At 42.7% G+C, this 20,407-nt stretch overlaps 1 protein-coding gene across 1 annotated transcript; it reads left to right on the top strand.

Annotated features, from left to right (window-relative positions):
* The first annotated feature begins 10,709 nt into the window (after window positions 1-10,709).
* Window positions 10,710-12,424, top strand: LOC140730028 (cystatin-like). Its single transcript, XM_073050176.1, has 3 exons — window positions 10,710-10,998; window positions 11,961-12,080; window positions 12,164-12,424. Exons 1-3 carry the CDS (start codon window positions 10,753-10,755, stop codon window positions 12,251-12,253), a joined length of 456 nt encoding a protein of 151 aa, XP_072906277.1. The 5' UTR covers window positions 10,710-10,752; the 3' UTR covers window positions 12,254-12,424.
* The last annotated feature ends 7,983 nt before the right edge of the window (window positions 12,425-20,407 follow it).

Raw genomic sequence — 20,407 nt, forward strand, 5'->3', positions numbered from 1 at the left:
CTACAGTAGCCCATTCACCTCCAGGTTTGCCTGTTGTGTGTTCAGACCACACCACTGCCATTATTTGAGTTACTGTCGCCTGTCTGTCAGCTTGAACTAGTCTGGCCATTCTCCTCAGACATCTCTCATCACAAAGGTGTTTTCCATCACAGAACTGTCGCTCACTGGGAATAGTTTCTGTTTTTCACACCATTCTCTGTTAATTCTAGAGACTGTTGTGTGTGATCAGTGGTTTCAGAGATACTCAAACCACCCCATCTGGCACCAGCAATCACAGCAAGGTCAAAGTCACTTGGATCACATTTCTCCACCATTCTGATGTTTGGTCTGAACAGCAACTGAACCTCTTGAATGCTTTAATGCATTGAATTGCTGGCACATGATTGGATAGAACACAGAACACAGAAATCTACAGCACAGTACAGGCCTTTCGGCCCACAATGTTGTGCCAACCATGTAACCTACTTTAGAGACTGCCTAGGATTTCCCTAACCCACAGCCCTCTAATTTTCTTTTCTTTTGTAATTTAATTTTTATTCAAGTTTATCATCAAACAAACATTTCCATAAGATGTATTTCAGATACTGTACATATATATCATATAATCATATATGTCACAAATCTCTACATAATAATTATCTGAGGTGTACACTTATAGAAAGGAGAGGAGAGAAAGAATAATCGAAATAAGAAAACTATGTACAAAGTAGGGAGTGATCTTTTTTTACAACATATTCTTTGATTTGTGAGAATAAAATCAGGCCTATGAGGTGTTATGTAGTTAAACCATTTTCCCCAGTATGAATCAAATTGTTCCAGCTTATGATTAACAGATGCTGTTATCTTCTCCATTTTGTAAATGTCCATTGTAGTTTCCATCCATGCATTTAAAGTTGGGCTCTCCTGTGATAACCATTTCCTAGTAAGTGTCTTTTTACCAGCCACAAACAGTATATTCATTAAATATTTATCTCTTTTCAAACATTCTTGAGGTATACACCCAAAATATATGGTCTTACTCCTTAAGGGTATTTCACATTTAAAGATGTCTTGTAGGGCATTGTGTATCCCCCTCCAATAGTCCTTGATAACGGGGCATTCCCAGAAAATCCGATAATGGTTTGTATTTTGATTTCCACAACTTCTCCAGCAAACAGGGAGGTTACTATCATAATGGGATTTCTGAGAGGGTGTAACAAAATATCTTATCAAGTTTTTCCATCCAAACTCCCTCCATTTCTGTGAACTGGTACACTTCCATTGATACCTCCATATAGTCCATTCTTCCTCAGATATAATTATCCCTCCTTCCTTCTCCCATTTTGTTTTAATGTATGAAGTCGAATGTGTTTTAATATTTGACAAACCCTTATACACGTTTGAAATGATTCTACTACCATTATCTGAATTATATGCTTTTCTAAATAGTTCTTCAAGCATGTACTTGCCTTGGTTACATTTTTAACCATCTATTAACATACTGTCGCATCTGTAAGTACTGATAAAAGTCTTGTTTTTCTAACAAGTGCTTCTCTTTGAGCATTTCAAACTGAACAGTATTCCTTCTTTCATTATGTTGCAAAGAACTGTTATTCCTTTAGCTGTCCAGTCCTTAAATCTACTTTCCAGATTATTCAGTGTAAAATCCGAGACATATGCACACCATTTAAGAATTGCAATGTCTCTCTCTAGTTTATATTCTTTTTAGTAGTTTTCCATATTTTAAAAGTCAATTTCACCCATGGGTTAGCAATAGTATTTATGTACCTTTGCAGGTTGTTGTCAGCCAAAATTGCTTGTATGGGGATGGGAAGTACCCATTCCTCAATGTTTTTCCATTGAGCGTCATATGATGGGTTGCACCAACATATCACAGCTCTCAACTGTGCTGCAAAATAATAATCTCTAAGAGAAGGTAGGCCCATTCCTCCCTTTTCCTTTGCTAATTGCAAAGTTTTGAAATGAACTCTAGGCCTTTTACTTTGCCATATATATCTTGATAGCATCTTGTTCCATTCATTAAATTGATTTTGGTTAATCTCTATTGGTAGGGTCTGAAAGAGATATAACAGTCTGGGCAGTATATTCATTTTAATAGACTCAATCCTTGAACTGAGACCAAGAAAAGGAATCAGGTTCCATCTTGCCACATCTTCCTTAATTTCTTTATATAAAGGCTGATAATTACATTCTGATAATTTTGCCAAATCCTTTGGCATAATGATGCCCAAATATTTGAAAGACTCTGTGTGCCATGCCCAGGGGTATCGACTTTCAATTTCTCTTGGTGGGCTATAGTAATATGAAAGTAATTGGGTTTTATCTATGTTGATCTTGTATCCTGATAATTGACCATATTGTTCAAAGGATTGCATCAATTTAGGTAAAGAGTATGTTGGTTGCCCTAGATAGATCAAAATGTCATCCACGTAACAGGCAAATTTATGCTCTGTCCCTTTAATAGGAATTCCCCTGATATCTTCATTTTGTCTGATGTATTGAGCTAATGGTTCCAGATGGTGAAGAGTAGTGGTGACCATGCACAACCCTGTCTCGTGCCCCTTTCTAGGGTAAGACTATTAGATAAATATCCATTGATTTTAATCCTAGCAGTAGGTTTGTCATATAGTGCCTGTATAGTTTTAATAATTGTGTCATGTAGACCAAATCTATGTAAAACTCTGTAAAGAAAATTCCAATTAACCGAATCAAATGCCTTCTCAGCATCCACACTTACCACTATTGCTTCGATTTCATTTTTTTAATATGATCCATAATGTGAAGCGTCCTTCGTATATTGTCTTGTGTTTGGCGGTGTCGTATAAAACCTGTCTGTTCATTATGTCCCACCCCCTCCGGATGAACCGGACCTGGTGGCATCAAGATTCATCGTCACCGAGGAAGACGTTAGAAGAGCCTTCCTGAAGATAAATCCAAGGAAGGCGACGGGCCCAGATGGCGTCCTGGAACGGGTTCTCCAGGCCTGTGCAAGCGAGCTAGCTGGAGTGTTTGCTGACATCTTCAACTGCTCCCTGCTTCAGTCTAAGATCCCTCGTGTTTTAAGAAGGCAACGATAATCCCAGTGCTGAAGAAAAGCAAGGTGGCATGCCTGAATGACTATCGACCTGTGGCTCTGACATCAATTGCTATGAAGTGCTTCGAGCGATTGGTTATGGCACACATCAACCATAAACTACGGGTCAACCCCGACGCTTTGCAATTCGCTTACTGGAGCAACAGGTCAACTGCAGATGCCATCTCTCTGGCACTACGTTCCTCCTTGGAACACCTGGAGAATAAAGATGCATATGTAAGGCTCCTTTTCATTGACTACAGCTCTGCCTTTAATACCATCATTCCAAATAAACTGATTCCTAAGCTCCAGAACCTGGGTCTTAGCACTCAGATCTGCAGCTGGATCTTCAACTTCCTCACAGACAGGACCCAGGCTGTAAAAATAGGGGACAATCTCTCCTCTACAATCACTCTGAGCACCGTTGTCCCACTAGGCTGTGTACTCAGGCCCCTGCTGTACTCACTGAACACCCATGATTGTGTAGCCAAGTTTCCATCGAACTCAATATATAAGTTTGCTGATGACACCATAATTGTAGGCCGTATCTTGGGTAATGATGAGTCTGAGTACAGCGAGGAAATTAAGAATCTGGTGGCATGGTGCGAAGACTCTAACCTATCCCTCAACATCAGCAAGACGAAGGAATTGGTTGTTGACTTCAGAAGGAGTAGCAGACCGCACGACCCCATCTACATCGGTGATGCACAGGTGGAACAGGTCAAAAGCTTTAAGTTCCTCGGAGTGAATATCACAAATGACCTGATTTTCTTTCTTTTTAAATCTTTTTATTAATTTTAAGAAAAACATAAAAGAAATATGAATACAAAGCGTTTGAGAGTACATAATTAATAGTTTAAATAGACAATCATATATATAATAATCAATATATAAGTCCTCCCAAACTCATAGTATTTGTGTAAAAGAATCGAAAAAGAGGAAAAAAAAACAAAAAAATGGAAAAAAAACTAACCAACTTGGGCCATTGCATAATGTTAAATACATACAGTAGTGCCAATAACTCCGAACCTCCATCCAAATAATTAAGGGTAATAAAAGTAAGGTTTAGGATCAGACCATTTAACTCATATGAAAATGTTGAATAAATGGTCTCCAAGTTTCTTCAAATTTAACTGAAGAATCAAAAACCACGCTTCTAATTTTTTCTAAACTCAAACAAGAGATAGTTTGAGAAAACCACTGAAATACAGTTGGAGGGTTAATTTCTTTCCAATTCAGTAAAATAGATCTTCTAGCCATTAATGTAACAAATGCAATCATTCGTTGAGATGAAGCGGATAGACGATTATTATCTATCATTGGTAAACCGAAAATTGCGGTAAAAGGATGCGGTTGGAAATTGATATTTAAAACTCTTGAAATAATATTAAAAATATCTTTCCAATAATTTTGTGAACAAGGACAAGACCAGAACATATGAGTCAATGAAGCAACATCAGAATGACATCTGTCACAGGTTGAATTAACATGAGAATAAAATCGAGCAAGTTTATCTTTAGACATGTGAGCTCTATGTACAACCTTAAATTGTATTAGGGCATGTTTAGCACAAATAGAGGACGTATTTACCAATGATAAAAAAATTTCCCATTGCTCAGTAGATATAGGACAATGCAATTCTTCTTGCCATTCCTTCTTAATTTTTTCTGATACCTCTGGCTGTACACTCATAATCATATTATAAATGATAGCTACTAAACCCTTTTGACAAGGATTGAGGGCTAAAATTCTTTCTGTAATGTCCAATGGGCATTCTTTCGAAAAAGACTTTAATTCATTATACAAGAAATTTCCGACTTGCAAATATCTAAAAAAATGGGTTTTAGGTAAATTATATTTATTAGATAGCTGTTCAAAGGACATAATGTTATCATCCAAAAACAGATCACGAAAACATGTTATACCTTTTGTTTTCCATAAAAGAAAAGCTTGATCTATAGATGAAGGCCGAAAGAAGTAGTTAGATATTATAGGACATGACAGCATAAACTTATTCAAGCCAAAAAATTTACGAAATTGAAACCAAATTCGTAATGTATATTTGACTATGGGATTAGTTATCTGTTTATTCATTTTGAATAAGGAAAAAGGAAGTGAAGATCCTAAGATTGAAATCAATGAAAAATCTTGCACAGATTTACATTCCAAATTTACCCATTGTGGGCAAGCAGCTATAGTCGATTCTTGTGTCCAGAATATTAAATACCGTATATTAACTGCCCAATAGTAAAATCTTAAGTTTGGTAGAGCCAAGCCGCCCTCCTTCTTTGGCTTCTGTAAATATTTTTTGCCTAGTCTAGGATTTTTGTTCTGCCACAAATAAGAAGATATTTTAGAGTCCACAATATCAAAAAAAGATTTAGGAATAAAAATTGGTAATGCTTGAAATAAATATAAAAATTTAGGTAGTATCATCATCTTAATAGCATTAACTCTGCCTACCAATGACAAAGATAGTGGAGACCACCTAATAGCAAGTTGCTTAATTTGGTCAATTAAAGGTAGAAAATTAATTTTAAATAAATCTTTATGTTTTTTAGTAATTTTAATACCTAAATAAGTAAAATAATCTGTAACAATTCTATATGGTAAATGATTAAAAATTGGAACATGCATATTTAATGGAAATAGTTCACTCTTATTAAAATTCAATTTATAACCAGAAAAGTTACTAAATTGAGCGAGCAAAGAAGAAATAGCAGGAATAGATCTTTCAGGGTCAGATATATATAATAACAAATCATCCGCATATAATGATACCTCATACATCGTCTCCCCACGGGTAATACCGAGAATATTGGGTGATTCACGAATAGCTATAGCCAAGGGTTCTAAAGCAATGTCAAATAGTAAAGGACTTAAAGGACAACCTTGCCTTGTACCACGAAATAGCTGGAAAAAAGGGGATCTTTGATTATTGGTAAAAACCGAAGCTAAGGGTTTATGGTATATTAATTTAATCCATGATATAAATTTTGAACTAAAATTAAAATGTTGCATTGTATTAAATAAATATGGCCATTCGACTCTATCAAATGCTTTTTCGGCATCTAAAGAAATGACACATTCTGGTATTTTAGATGAAGAGGTATAAATAATATTAATTAATTTTCTAATGTTAAAAGATGAATAGCGATTTTTAATAAATCCAGTCTGGTCTTCAGAAATAATTCGAGGTAATATTTTTTTTAATCTAATAGCCAAAATTTTACTAAAAATCTTAAAATCCGTATTCAACAAGGATATAGGCCGATAGGATACGCATTCAATAGGGTCCTTATCTTTTTTAAGAATTAAAGAAATAGAAGCTTCATAAAAAGATTGTGGTAATTTGCCTATACTTAATGCATCTTTAAAAATTTTACAAAGCCAAGGAGAAAGTATGGAAGAAAAAGATTTTTAAAATTCTGCAGAGAAACCATCTGGACCAGAAGCTTTACCCGAATTCATTGAAAAAATAGCCTTTTCCATTTCAGACTCCGTAATAGGTGTATCTAAAAATACACTATCCTCAACAGTTACTTTTGGAATATTCAATTTCCTTAAAAATTCATTTATTATAGAAGAGTCCTTAGTACATTCTGATTGATATAAGGAATTATAAAAATCTTGAAAGGCTTTATTTATCTCTTTGTGATCGATCGTCAAAGTACCATCTTGTTTACGAATCCTAGTAATCTGTTGTTTATCCAAAACAATTTTCAATTGGTGAGCTAGTAATTTACCAGACTTATCTCCATATATATAGAATTGGGTTTTTGATTTAATTAACTGACTTTCAATCAAGGAGGATAATAATAAGCTATGCTCCATTTGAAGTTCCACTCTTTCTTTATAAAGTTCTTTGCTAGGGTTCATTGAATAAATCTTATCAATTGCTTTGATTTTATCAGCTAATGTTAATATTTTAGAATTAGTTCGTTTCCTAACTCCAGCAGAATATGAAATAATCTGTCCACGAATATATGCTTTAGAAGTATCCCATAAAATTCCACTAGAGATCTCTGCTGTAGAATTTGTTGAGAAAATCAAATCAATTTGCTGTTTAATAAAGTTAAAAAAGTCAGAATCCTGCAATAAAACAGGATTGAACCTCCAAACTTTAGCATTAATATATGAATCCGTTATCTTAATAGATAACTTCAGAGGTGCATGATCAGATATGGTAATAGAGTCATATTTACAATCAATAACATCTGTAAGTAAATGGTGATCAATGAAAAAGTAATCAATTCTTGAGTAATTATGATAAACATGGGAAAAGTATGAGAACTCTTTGTCATTAGGGTGTAGAAAACACCAAATTTCACAAATAGCTGAATCAATCATAAAAGAGTTAATGAGAGAAGCCGATTTATTCGGAAGAGTTTGGGTGGGACAAATGACCTGACTTGGTCTAACCAAGCAGAGTCCACTGCCAAGAAGGTCCACCAGTGCCTTTACTTCCTGAAAAAGCTGAAGAAATTTGGCCTTCCCCTAAAACCCACACTAATTTTTATAGATGCACCGTAGAAAGCATTCTTCTAGGGTGCATCACAACCTGGTATGGAAGTTGCCCTGTCCAAGACCAGAAGAAGCTGCAGAAGATCATGAACATAGTCCAGCACATCACACAAACCAATCTTCTGTCCTTGGATTCACTTTACACCACACGCTGTCAGAGCAGTGCTGCCAGAATAATCAAGGCCATGACCCACCCAGCCAATACACTTTTTGTCCCACTTCCCTGCAGAAGAAGGTTCAGGAGTTTGAAGATTCGTACGGCCAGATTTGGGAACAGCTTCTTTCCAACTGTGTTAACACTGCTGAACGGATCCTGACCCAGATCTGGGCCGTACCTTCCAAATATCCAGACCTGATTTGCACTACCTTTCTTTCCCTTTTCTATTTTCTAATTATGATTTATAATTTAAATTTTTATTATATTTACTTTGATTTGTACTTCAGGGAGCACGAAACGCAGAATCAAATATCACTGTGATGATTGTACGCTATAGTGTCAATTGTTTGGTGACAATAAAGTAAAGTAAAAGTAAAGTAAATGTATCAGTGTGGGTAGAAACTCTTCTAATCGTTTGGTCATGATGGAGGTAAATATTCTATAATCTACATAAGAACAGATATTGGTCTAAATGACCCGCATTCCATTTTATCCTTGCCTTCTTTTGGTAGAGCTGAGATTATCGCCTACTTCCAGCTGGGTGGCATTTTTGCCCTTTTTACAGCCCAGTTCAGTGTGGGGAGTAAAACAGGAATTAACTCATTTCTAAATTCTTTATACCACTCTGCCGTATACCCATCTGATCCTGGTGACTTGCTTAATTTAAGCCTAATAATTGCAGCTTTTAATTCAACTTCAGTTATGTCAGCAGTCATCCTTCTATTTTGTTCTTCACTTAAAGTGGGTAACTCTAGAGAATTCAGGAAGGTGTCAGTTTGGGTTATGCTTCCCCCTGGAACTTTGGAATATAGAGTTTTGTAAAACATTTCAAACGCTTCTTGAATTTCACTTAGCTTACTTTTTATCACTTTTGTTCTTGGATCCCTAATTCTATGAATTGTATTTTCTGCTATCTTCTTTTTCAGTTTCCACACCAGTATTTTCATAGATTTAGATCCATTTTCATAGTGTCTTTGTTACAGAAACATTACATTTTTTCTAATTTCTTGTGTAACCAGGCTATTAATTTCAATCCTAATTTTTTAAATTTCCTCTAAAATATCCTGTGCCAAACTCAATTTGTGTTTTTTTTTCTAGTTCCTTCAGCTTATTTTGTAATTCCGCTAATGTTTTATTCCTTATTTTTTTCTTATAGGGAGATATCGCTATAATTTTCCCTCTTAAGACCGCCTTCAGAGTATCCCATAGAATGGGAGGTGAAACCTCTCCATTATCATTGAATTCTAAGTAAAGACTTAAAATACTTTTTTAATTTGTTCCTTAAAATGGGGGTCATTGAGTAGACTTGAATTTAGTTTCCACATGGTATTCTTTGGATGTAGGTCAAAATCAACAGATAAATATATAGGTGCATGGTCACTTACATCTTACATCAAGAATAATTAGACATTTGCATTAAGCAGCAGGTGAACCTCATGAAGTGGCCTCCACATGCACATTAGTGTATTGGCCAGGGGAAAATACCTCTGGTGTGTGGGTGAACAGTGGGATCTACGGAGAGTTTCTCTTCTCTGTCTCTCGACAGATCTAATAAAGTGAGGATACTGAGTCAATGCCTTTTGACGAACCAGCATCGAAAATACATGAAATCAAATGAACAATGCCGGCATTATGACCTTTCTCAGGAGAGGATTTGAATGTCAGAGTCAAAATGCCTTATTCTTCTTGTGTATCTCTAGACCTGTGGAGAGTTTTGGTCCTTGCACTGGAAGGAGAATAACAAAGATTCACTGGGCTGGTTCCAGGCAAGACAGGTTACCACGAGGGATGAATAGATTTGGCCTGGCCTGAGAAGAAAACATAGAAACATAGAAAACCGACAGTACCATACAGGCCCTTCAGCCCACAATGCTGTGCCAAACATCTAGTTACTTTAGAAGTTAGCTCGGGTTACCCATACCCCTCTATTTTTCTAAGCTTCATGTACCTATCCAAGAGTCTCTTAACAGACCAAAATATTTCCACCTGCACATCCATTTCCAGCAGCCCATTCCACATACTCACCACACTCTGTGTAAAAAACTTACCCCTGACATCTCCTCGGTACCTGCTCCCAAGCAATTTAAAACTATGCCGCCTCGTGTTAGCCATTTCAGCCCTGGGAAAAAGCCTCTGACTATCCACACAATCAATGCCCCTCATCATCTTATAACCCTCTATCAGGTCACCTCTCATCCTAAGTCACTCCAAGGAGAAAAGGCCAAACTCACTCAACGTATTCTCATAAGGCATGCTCCCCAATTCAGGCAACATCCTTGTAAATCTCCTCTGCACTCTGTCTTTAGTATCCACATCCTTCCTGTAGTGAGGTGACCAGAACTGAACACAATACTCCAAGTGGGGTCTGACCAAGAATAATTAGACATTTGCATTAAGCAGCAGGTGAACCTCATGAAGTGGCCTCCACGTGCACATTAGTGTATTGGCCAGGGGAAAATACCTCTGGTGTGTGGGTGAACGGTGGGATCTACAGAGAGTTTCTGTTCTCTGTCTCTCGACAGATCTAATAAAGTGAGGATACTGAGCCAATGCTTTTTGACGAAGGGCTATAATTGAACACGTTGCTGGTGACTTCACAGGGGACACCAAGCGTGGGGCTGAGCTCCAAGCAAACTGGATAACAGCAGAATGAAGGATTCCTGATAAGTACGTTTTCCCTTCTGGCACTGAGCGGATGTTGGAGACTGCTAGCTTTGGATTGCTGAATTATTGAGCAAAACTTTCCAACATGGTGCTGTTGGAATCATATCTGATTAGGGATGTGAGTAACTTGATTGAAAGTAAAACACACACACAAACCACTCCTATTTGCTTTAAGAAATCATTTAATTATCTCTTATCTTGTAAATGCCCCAAATATCACCTGCTTAATGTTTAATCAAATAGAGAATCATCGTCACACCCCTGATTTGTGATGGTATAAGAACAGGGCAGCTGGTCGCTCCTCTGTCTGTTCAGTGATCGACACAAAGAGATCATGGCTCCCTGGCAGTTGGCATTCGCTGTCTTCTCTGTCGCTCTTCTGTCTGTCTGTGCTGAGACCAAGCACCGAGTTCAAGAGATAGAGCAGCTTGCTCAAACTCAGCACGGCGACCCATTGCTTCTGAAAGTCGACACAAGCGACAACCAGCTGCAGTATATTGCAAATTTGGCCCTGGAAGAATTCAGCTCCGAGAAAGGCTCTCTGTTCAGGATCATGCAGTATGTGGATACCAAGGCACAGGTAAAGTCTGCAGAACTTACTTTATCCACAACCTCAATCAAAGCTGTTTGAATTAAAAGGCTCTATTTCCCACTAGGAGGGAGGCACAGTTAGTTGAGTATTGGTTAGTGCGACATTACAGGGTTAGGAGGCTGTTTGGTCATATGGGTAAATAAAAACAGAGGATGTAGATTAAAGTTAACAGGTAAGAGATTTGGAAGGTAGTTCAGAGGGACCTCGTTCACCCAGAGAATGGTGAGTACCTGGAATACACTGTTTGAAAGAGAGCGATGCATGCAATCCATTACCTGCTCTAGAACAGGGAATGGACAAGCACTTGAATTGTCTTTGCATAAAAGTGCATGGGATTACTGTGAATGGATCCAAATGGCCTGTTCCCATTCATTATGAGCCCGTCAGGGATGCATTGACTCTGGGTGTAGTCACTGTAAGGGGTGTGGGGAAGAGCCACAGTTCAGACCCTGTAATCACTGTGTAATAAATGGCTAGGAACTCTGTTAAACCCCATGAAGTATTTGCCCTACGGTTGTACAGAAGTAATAGTGGATATGCTGCCATTAAATGATTGGAATAATTGAATAATTATATCACTGCTGCCTGAACCCGTGGAGTCTTTCCAGCATTCTTTGAGTGTTGCTCTGGATTTCCAGCATCTGCAGAATCTCTTGTGATTTGTGATAGAAATGCTGAGCTCTGTGTGCTGTGTTACACAGCTCGGAAGTTCGAATGAACGGAGAACATGTTTTGAAATGTAAGGAGGAACCGGAGTGTGGAGTGGCGATCCAGAAAAAGGAGCCTCATTTTCTACAGAACTCTGGCAGAAGCAAGGAGCTTCACCCACAGTGGCTTCACCTGGGTTAGAGCTCCTAGCAGATGAGAGGAAAATGTGACCTTTATTTCAGGATAAAGGCAGTACTTGACACTTGACACAGGAGTATAAGCTGGTTTTGTTCTTGCTCTAGGTGCTTGAGGGAATTCTCTACATGATGGATGTCTTCATTGGGAAGACAAGATGTCCAGCTGTTAGAGCTGGAGTGAACGGAAAAGACTGCAAAATCATTCAAACCACTGGAGCATCCGAGGTAAAACTGTGTATTCTCTGCAGATTATAATATTTTAGGTAAATGAATCATTGTCATACTTACGTGCTTTATTTCCTTCCTAGTTCTTCATGTGCCACTTTGTGCTTTGGTCCATTCCTCCTTCCAAAAAGCAAACAACTCTGAAACGAAGCTGTGTGAAAATTAATATCTAACGCGTACGGCCTGCAAGACCACCGCCGGGAATGCAAGGAGAAGTTTGAGTCGAAGTCCAATGAATTTTTCTGTCGTATCAATAATAATGCAATTCCTTTTTATCTGACTGTACAATGAATCATTTGATTAAATAAGCCGAGTGTCCTGATGCTTTGGCAATCATACAAATATTGAATGCTTTAAAGAGTCAATTCATTGTGTGGATTTAGTTTAAAAGCCTTGCCCCACCTCCCAACCAGCTCCTACACTTTTCTGATGCATCAAATTATTCCATCGCTCCATTCATTCAGGCATGCGTCCAGTCGTAGATTAATTTTAATAAAATTATTGTGTAGTTACTCATTAACTTACATAGATGTCTTGAACACAGTCTCGCATTTGTCCAAGGTTTGGTCCATTCTAGCTTTGACTCGTCATCCACCCAGTGGTTAAATGCCTTCTTCACTAAAGGTGCAGGACATCACTAGGGAGTAAACGGGGTTCTGTTTTTACAGATATCCATAAGCCAGAAAATAAAGATTCAAACGTTCAAAGGTTAATTTATTGTCAAAGTATACAACTCGGAAATTCTTCTTCTGCGAGTCGCCATGAGAGCAGGAAAGAAAAGAACGGCGGCACGATCACCCCCCCCCCCCCACCGAATCCCCCTCCCCGCAAAGAAAACAGTTTAATGTGGATAAATGTGAGTTTATCCACTTTGGTGGGAAGAACAGGAAGGCAGATTACTATCTAAATGGAGTCAAGTTAGGAAAAGGGGAAGCACAACGAGATCTAGGTGTTCTTGTACATCAGTCACTGAAAGCAAGCATGCAGGTACAGCAGGCAGTGAAGAAAGCTAATGGCATGCTGGCCTTTATAACAAGGGGAGTTGAGTATAGGTGTAAAGAGGTCCTTCAGCAGCTGTACAGGGCCCTGGTGAGACCCCTCCTGGAGTATTGTGCGCAGTTTTGGTCTCCAAATTTGAGGAAGGACATTATTGCTATTGAGGGAGTGCAGCGTAGGTTCACAAGGTTAATTCCCGGAATGGCGGGACTGTCATATGTTGAAAGATTGGAGCGACTGGGCTTGTATCCAGTGGAATTTAGAAGGATGAGAGGGGATCTGATTGAAACATAAAAGATTATTAAGGGATTGGACACGCAAGAGGCAGGAAACATGTTCCCGATGTTGGGGGAGTCCAGAACCAGAGGCCACATTTTAAGAATAAGGAGTAGGCCATTTAGAACGGAGTTCAGGAAAAACATTTTCACCCAGAGAGTTGTGGATCTATGGAATGCTCTGCCTCAGAAGGCAGTGGAGGCCAATTCTCTGGATGCTTTCAAGAAAGAGTTAGATAGAGCTCTTGAAGAAAGCGGAGTCAAGGGATATGGGGAGAGGGCAGGAACGGGGTACTGATTGTGTATGATCAGCCATGATCACAGTGAATGGTGGTGCTGGCTAGAAGGGCCAAATGGCCTACTCCTGCATCTACTCTCTATTGTCTATTGTCTAAAACAAACAAAAACCGAACAGGCACATCGACCCACGAATCCCCCTCCTCACACAGAAGAACAAATGTACCGCCCGGGGAGGTTTGACTGCTAACGGAATGGTCTTTCTGTGGAAGCAGTGTTGGGGGTTTGGGTAGAGATAACGGGTGCTGTGGAATGTGAGCTGGGTCTTTGTTCAGTGGCTGAAGAGTGAAGATGCTGGAGAGACCCGGTGGTATGATTCGATCCGTGGGGGACCGAGATCCAATGGAGAATGGCCGCAGTCGACTGAGGATCGGTGAATATTACTTTTTGAAAGAGCTGAGCTCCAACACGGGCACATGTAACTGTTTAATTATAATGGGACCTTTTTGTTTGTTGTTTTGTTCTTTTTCGTTACTGAAGCTTTAGTTAAAATTGATAAATATAATTCCTTTAATCGTATGGAGTGTGCTGTCTGCTGTTTCTTCGCACTGAGTTGTACAGGGCAGCAAATTCCACACAAACCGGGCTTTGGGGTGAGAGAGCGTCTCAAGCTCACGGGGTTTGGCAGGACCGGAGTGTGTACTCCCCAGATTCACACAGCCAAAGAAACGGGTGGGATTTCATCTGCGGGCGTATAGTCTCGGATCGGTTTCATTGGATGCTGTGTGATTGTCATGAGCGTTGATCCAGTGGGTTGTGTGTTAAACTATTGTCCGGTAGAGTGATTACGATGCGGAGTTACTGGTAATGAATGCATGTGTGTTGAGTGGGGTAGGCATTTGTAGTCCCAATGAATTGTTAATTCGGATTTCAAGCACCGTCAAAGCATTAGGAACACTTGGGATTATGGAGCAGAGGTTTGATGAAATGGCAGGCAAAGGCTTTGCTTTAGTTGAGACTAGCGCAGAAGTAACGGCAGTGGGACCGGCTGGTCCTATTGGGACCCCGGAGGAGTGGGGTCATGGGCTGTCCGTACTTTCCAGGAGGAGGGCGTGCTGAATGGGAGGCTGAGATTCCCGTAGCTGGGGGCGGAGACAAGTTGCTCTTGCTTTTGCGGCGCGAGGGGTAGGAATGGTCTGATGTAGAGGATGTAATGAGTCCTGCAGCGAGGGCTGAGCTTTCTGAGTCGGCCCTCACCTCCCTGGCAAAGTGTCCAGGTTCAAAGTCCCAGTCATTGCAGGCTCGGCGTGTTGTCAGGAACGAAGCCCACCCCAGGGGAAGAGGAGTGTGAGATTTGGGCGGTGCAGACCGCTCAGATGCTGGGTGAGTGCCAGTGCTCTGACAATGTGAAAAGACAGTGATTGCCAGAGAGTTTGACGAGGCATACAGTGAGAGCTTTTTCACAGTGAAGCCGACGTGGATTCAGACGCGTTGAGGGGACGGGCGAAGCAGAGGGGTGCAAGTGAACGGGTTCCGGCGGGAAGGGGAGTGACCGCTATAACTGTGGTGAAGCGGGACATCAGGCGGGAGTGTGAATGACGGGAATCCCCTCGGAGAGTGAGCCCCCGGGTATCTCGGCGGAGAGACCCAGTGAGGGAACGGCCTGGCGACTCGAGGGGGATATCTCGAGAACACCCTAAAGCAAAGTACCCTATTCCTGAAGACTCAGTGGGGCCAAGCTACGGATTGAGGGTATTTCTGCTAGAGCCATACGTGACACCGACTCTCATCGTAAACCTGGTATTTGATATTTACCCTTGATGCCACTTACTGTGCTAGAGATCTGGGGTCTTAGTACAGATGACTATCCGTATGATGGCTCTTTGTCAGTGAAGCTGGAGTTTCGGAGGCTGAGGTCCTTGATACTTTAGTGCTGGTTTGTCAGGACCCCGTTGAGAAGGGCAAAACTGCAATTCATGACGGGCAAATACTCCTATTGTGAGGAGCTTAGTGGGAGCCCGCAAGGCGGAAGTTGGAGAGAGCTTTCTGAAAATGCTGTCCATTCCCTCTGTGTTCAGAGCTGTTTTTGAGGAAGAGAAGTGGCCCGCTGGGCTGGGTGATGAGGATAAGCGAGGGACTGGGTGGTTCACCCGGTCAAAACCAGTCGTGTTACGACCTGGGGAAGTAGTGAGAGTGATGGGAATCCCCATATTTCCCGGAATGCCCGAGGCCGAGGCCGAGGCCCTCTCGGTGGGTGCGCCGGAAGACCACGAGGAGGACTCGCGCTTACCTGCTGGGGTACTGGTGAGGCCCGAACTGCAGGAGCCCTCGGTTGAACAGGATGACGGTGAGTGTCAGGAACCTTTCGGAGTGGGAGGTCACCCTCCGGCAGGGGATGCCGATGGTGAACCTCTTCCCGGTGACGGTGATCTAGTGTCCCTGTGGGACAGGCTGGGAAGAAACTCTCTCCGAAATGCGGAGAGTTGGCTGCGGGGTCATTCAACTCCCCAGTACCTGGAGGGTGGAAGAGGAGGTTGATAGAGAAGATGGTGAAGCTGGAAGGTGTCTTTTCTACTGATGAGCTTGATATGGGTTGTTCCACGATCACTCGCCACACCAGGGTTCAGAGAAGGGTCATGGAGACTGGACCTGCAGAGGTGGAGGATGCTCGACAGCATCTGCGGAAGCCGAAGGAAGCTGGGATCATCACTGAGTCCACTCAGAGTTCCGGTCCACCTTGGAGGGACAAAAGTGAGGATGCTGGGCCTCCTGAGAGCTGAAGGGTTAAAACTTTCCCTGGACAAGTGGCAGTTCTGCAAGACGTCTGTCAGCTATGTTGGGCACATAGTCCCACATGGTGGATCCGGCTAAGATCGAGGCGGCGACCACATGGCCAAGGCCCCAGACTGTGAGCACCTTGACCTCATTCCTCGGGCTCAGTGGGCACTATCGGAGGTTCGTAAAGGACTTGTTTAAAGCGATTCACCCTTCAAATCAGCTTCCGTGCGGTTACCCTCCCTTGGGGAAGAAAGGGAGGCGGAGGAAAGGAAAGGAGAGTAAAGATTATCTTAGTCCTTTGGAGCATTTTGGAGCGAGATGGGATGAGAAATGTGAAGAGGCTTTCAGTTGCTGAAGGAGCTGCTGACGAAAGCGGCTGTGCTGGCGTTTGCAGACCCCCGATTGTATCCAGATACCAGCAGAGAGGGCTCGGGGGTGTCCTGTATCAGGATCAGGCCACCAGGCTGAGACCAGTCACGTTTGTCAGCTGGAATCTGTCACTCTCTGAGCGAAACTACCCCATGCACAGATGATTGTTCCTGCACTGAAATGGGCTGTGGTGGATAAACTAAGGGACTATCTATATATGGTGCCACGTTTGAGGTGAGGACGGACAACGTTAACTTATAACCTGACCTCAGTGAAACTGGATGCCACAGGCCATTGGTGGTTGGTGGCATTGTTTGCCTATGGTTTCAGCCTGAAGTACCGGCCGGGGAGTCGGAACATTGATACCGATGCGTTGTCTCGATGTACTCATGAAGGGCTGGACAGGGACAGAGAGTGGGAGAGTGTTCCTGACCCAGGAGTGAAAGCCATGGGCCAGTTTTCCATCACGGTGAAGGCAGAGAGAAGTTAAGGGCAGAAGCGAGAGGTAGATCAATTCGGAGCTTCTGATGGCGCCATTCCAGAAGCTTACGACAACCTGACCACTCTGACGACAAAGCAGTTGCCGGAATTGAGTCCCGGGGAAGTGGCATCTGCTCAGTGAGATGACCCGGGCATTGCTACTGTTTGGTCAGCAGATGCGAAAGGGGACGTGACTCAAACAGACAAGATGAAACACTCCGCAGTGCCTCTACTACTGAGAGAATGGCCAAGACTGGAGTTGAGGAACCGGTTCCTATACCGGGTCACGTCACCTCCGGACCGACCTCGGCGTCCCCAGCTGGTTCGGCCTGAGAAGTATTGGAGGGTTGTGTGAAATCACTTTATCATGATTCTGGACATTTAGGGGTTGACAAGACCGATGGATTGCTCAGAGATCGGTTCCACTGGCCCCAAAAGAAGCTGGAGGCCGACAAGTACAGCAAGTCGTCCATTTGATGTATATGGAGGAAGATGCTGCCTAGGCGGGCAGTTCCCTTGTCCCACTTGCAGAGTGCGGGGCCCTGGACCTGGTGTGTGTGGATTTCCTGTCAATAGAACCTGATGCCAGCAACACGGCGATTGTCGTAGTCATCACGGATCACTACATCAGATATGCGCAGGCTTTCCCTACCAAGGATTAGAGGGTGTCCATGGTGGCCACAGTGTTATGGAGAAGTATTTCATTTATTCTGGCCTCCCCAGGTGGGTACATAGTGATGAGGGACGGGATTTCGAGAGCAGGATCATCCACGAGTTACTGAGCGTGCTTGGAGTCGAGAAGTCGAGGACTCCGCTTTATTACCCACAGGGTGATCCCCAGCCCAAGAAGTTTAGTTGGACCTTGCTAGACATGCTGGGGACCCTGGAGATCAGCAAGAAGAACAAGTGGAGTCGACATATTGGACATTTGGTCCACTGCTACAACCCTACACGAAATGAAGCTACCGGGTACTCGCCATATTATCTGATGTTTGGGTGCGAGGCGAGGTTGCCCATCGACCTTTGGTTTGGGACTGGTGAGGAAGATCTGCCCCCGAAGACTCATCTGAAGTATGTGTCTGACGTGAGAAGGGAGCTGAAAAGGGTTTTCAAAAATCACGGATTCAGCTGCGCAATTGCGCTTGAGAATGTGCACGTGTCAGCTGATGATTATTTAACTATGGTAGTATTTAAGTCCATTCTTGTTGTCATAGTGCTTGTCGAGACTTGGACGCAGCACGACAATGCTTCGCTTTTGTTTGCCTGAGAAATTGGACTGTGGAGTCAACTGGCTCTGGACAAGCGGTATCCGTTTAATAATCAGATGTTCTTTCCTGTTTGAGAGTTTTAGTTAACGGCCCTGTTTGGCCTAGCGTTTATTGTTTTATTTCCCCTTTAACGCCGTTCGCATTAAAGTTTTGTGAACTATCGACCCGTTTCAGTGTCTCTCATTTCGCAACTTGGGCCGTATCCGAACCTGCTGACAAAGGCATGAATTAGCTGAGGTCGCGGCTACCAGGCAGAATCAAGGAAATATGAGGAGGTATGATCAAAAGATTAGGGTTCTCGCAACTAATGTCTGGAGACCGAGTCCTCATAAAGAATTTGGGGCTCCCTGGGAAGCGTAAGTTGTCTGTCCGCTGGGCAGCTACGCCCTATGTGGTGGAGAGTCAGATGCCAAACGTACCAGTTTTCTGGGGGAAACCAGAGGATGGGAATGGGCCTGTCAAGATTCGCCATTGGAACCACCTGCTGCTTCTGGGACAAGAGGTGCAGGTTGACCCAGACCCAGAGCCTGGCCTGGAGCCGACACCTCTTCGGCAATGTGGAGGAACTGAACGACCAGCAGTGGGAAGGATTAGACTGGACCCCAGCCCTGAATGTGATACAGACTTGGAGGATGCGGAAGTGGCGGTGTGGTATATGCTGCCCTTCTCAAACTCCCCAGTAACTGACGAAGAGATTCCCAACCCATCTCACACTGAGGCGGGTGAATTGAGGGACTAGCAGTGGACAGGCAGGTTTGCGATTAGATAATCACGGGAGGCTGGGCTCGAAAGTGACTGGGCTTCAGGTGAGCTCAGCTAAGTGACGAGGAGACCTGAGTTGTCGGAAAGTGCGAGTAATGGACAGGCAGGGGACTCCCCGGGTAGACAGCGAAGAGCCCAGGGAGTGTCTGAAGCTGCAGAAGTAGATGATGGGATTAGGAGGTCCCAAAGAGTCAGGAAACCCCTAGACAGACTGGCCCATGTCAGAGCCGGGGAACAGAATGTGGAACCTATCCCCTTGGTGAGCTATGTCACAACTGGGTTGGACTTTATGCTTTGTGTGAAGGGGTGGCAAATTATCTCAACGTCATGGGAAGGGTTTCACTGCTAACGGAATGGTCTTTCTGTCATAGCAGTGTTGGGGGTTTGGTTAGAGGTAACGGGTGCTTTGGAAAGTGAGCTGGCTATTTGTTCAGTGGGTGATGAAGATGCTGGAGACACCCGGTGGGGGACCGAGATTCGATGGAGAACGTGCCGCAGTCGACTGAGGATCGGTGAATATTACTTTCTGAAAGAGTTTGGGTTTGGCGGGACTGGAGTGCGTATTCCCGAGACTTACACAGCCAAGGAAACCAGTGGGGCCGAACAGGCACGTCGACCCCGAATCCCCCCTCCCCGCACAAAAACTATTAACAAAAACGGAGCAGCCACATCCACTGTCAAATCCCCTGTCTGCACAAACACCGAACAAAACGGAGCAGGCACATCAGCCCCTAAATCCCTCCTCCCACACTAAAAAACAAAAAAAAAACACAGAACAGGTATGTCGACTCCCAAATCCCCCTCCCCGCAGAAAAAATCGAATAAAAACGGAGCAGACCCATCAACTCCCTAGATAGAGTGGATATGGAGTGGCCCCCATGGAGAGGATGTTTCCTATAGTGGTGGAATCGAGGACCAGAGGGTAGAGCCTCAGACTACAAGGATGCTCTTTTAGAGCAGAGATGAGGAGGAATTCCTTTAGGCAGCGGGTGGTGAATCTGTGGAATTTATTATCACAAATGGCTGTGGAGGCCAAGTCATTGGGTATATTTAAAGTGGAGGTTGATAGGCTCTTCATTAGTCAGGGCATCAAAGGTTACGGGGAGAAGGCAGGAGTATGGGTTTGAGAGGGATAATAAATCAGCCATGATGGAATGGTAGA

The sequence above is a fragment of the Hemitrygon akajei genome, chromosome 7, assembly GCF_048418815.1.
Source record: "Hemitrygon akajei chromosome 7, sHemAka1.3, whole genome shotgun sequence".
NCBI lineage: Eukaryota > Metazoa > Chordata > Chondrichthyes > Myliobatiformes > Dasyatidae > Hemitrygon > Hemitrygon akajei.

Excerpts from the sequence above, each read along its gene's own strand:
- LOC140730028 (XM_073050176.1), top strand. The coding sequence starts at position 10,753 with ATGGCTCCCTGGCAGTTGGCATTCGCTGTCTTCTCTGTCGCTCTTCTG. Across the intron at positions 10,999-11,960 it reads ATGTGGATACCAAGGCACAG|GTGCTTGAGGGAATTCTCTA; the intron begins GTAAAGTCTGCA and ends TTCTTGCTCTAG. Across the intron at positions 12,081-12,163 it reads AAACCACTGGAGCATCCGAG|TTCTTCATGTGCCACTTTGT; the intron begins GTAAAACTGTGT and ends TTTCCTTCCTAG.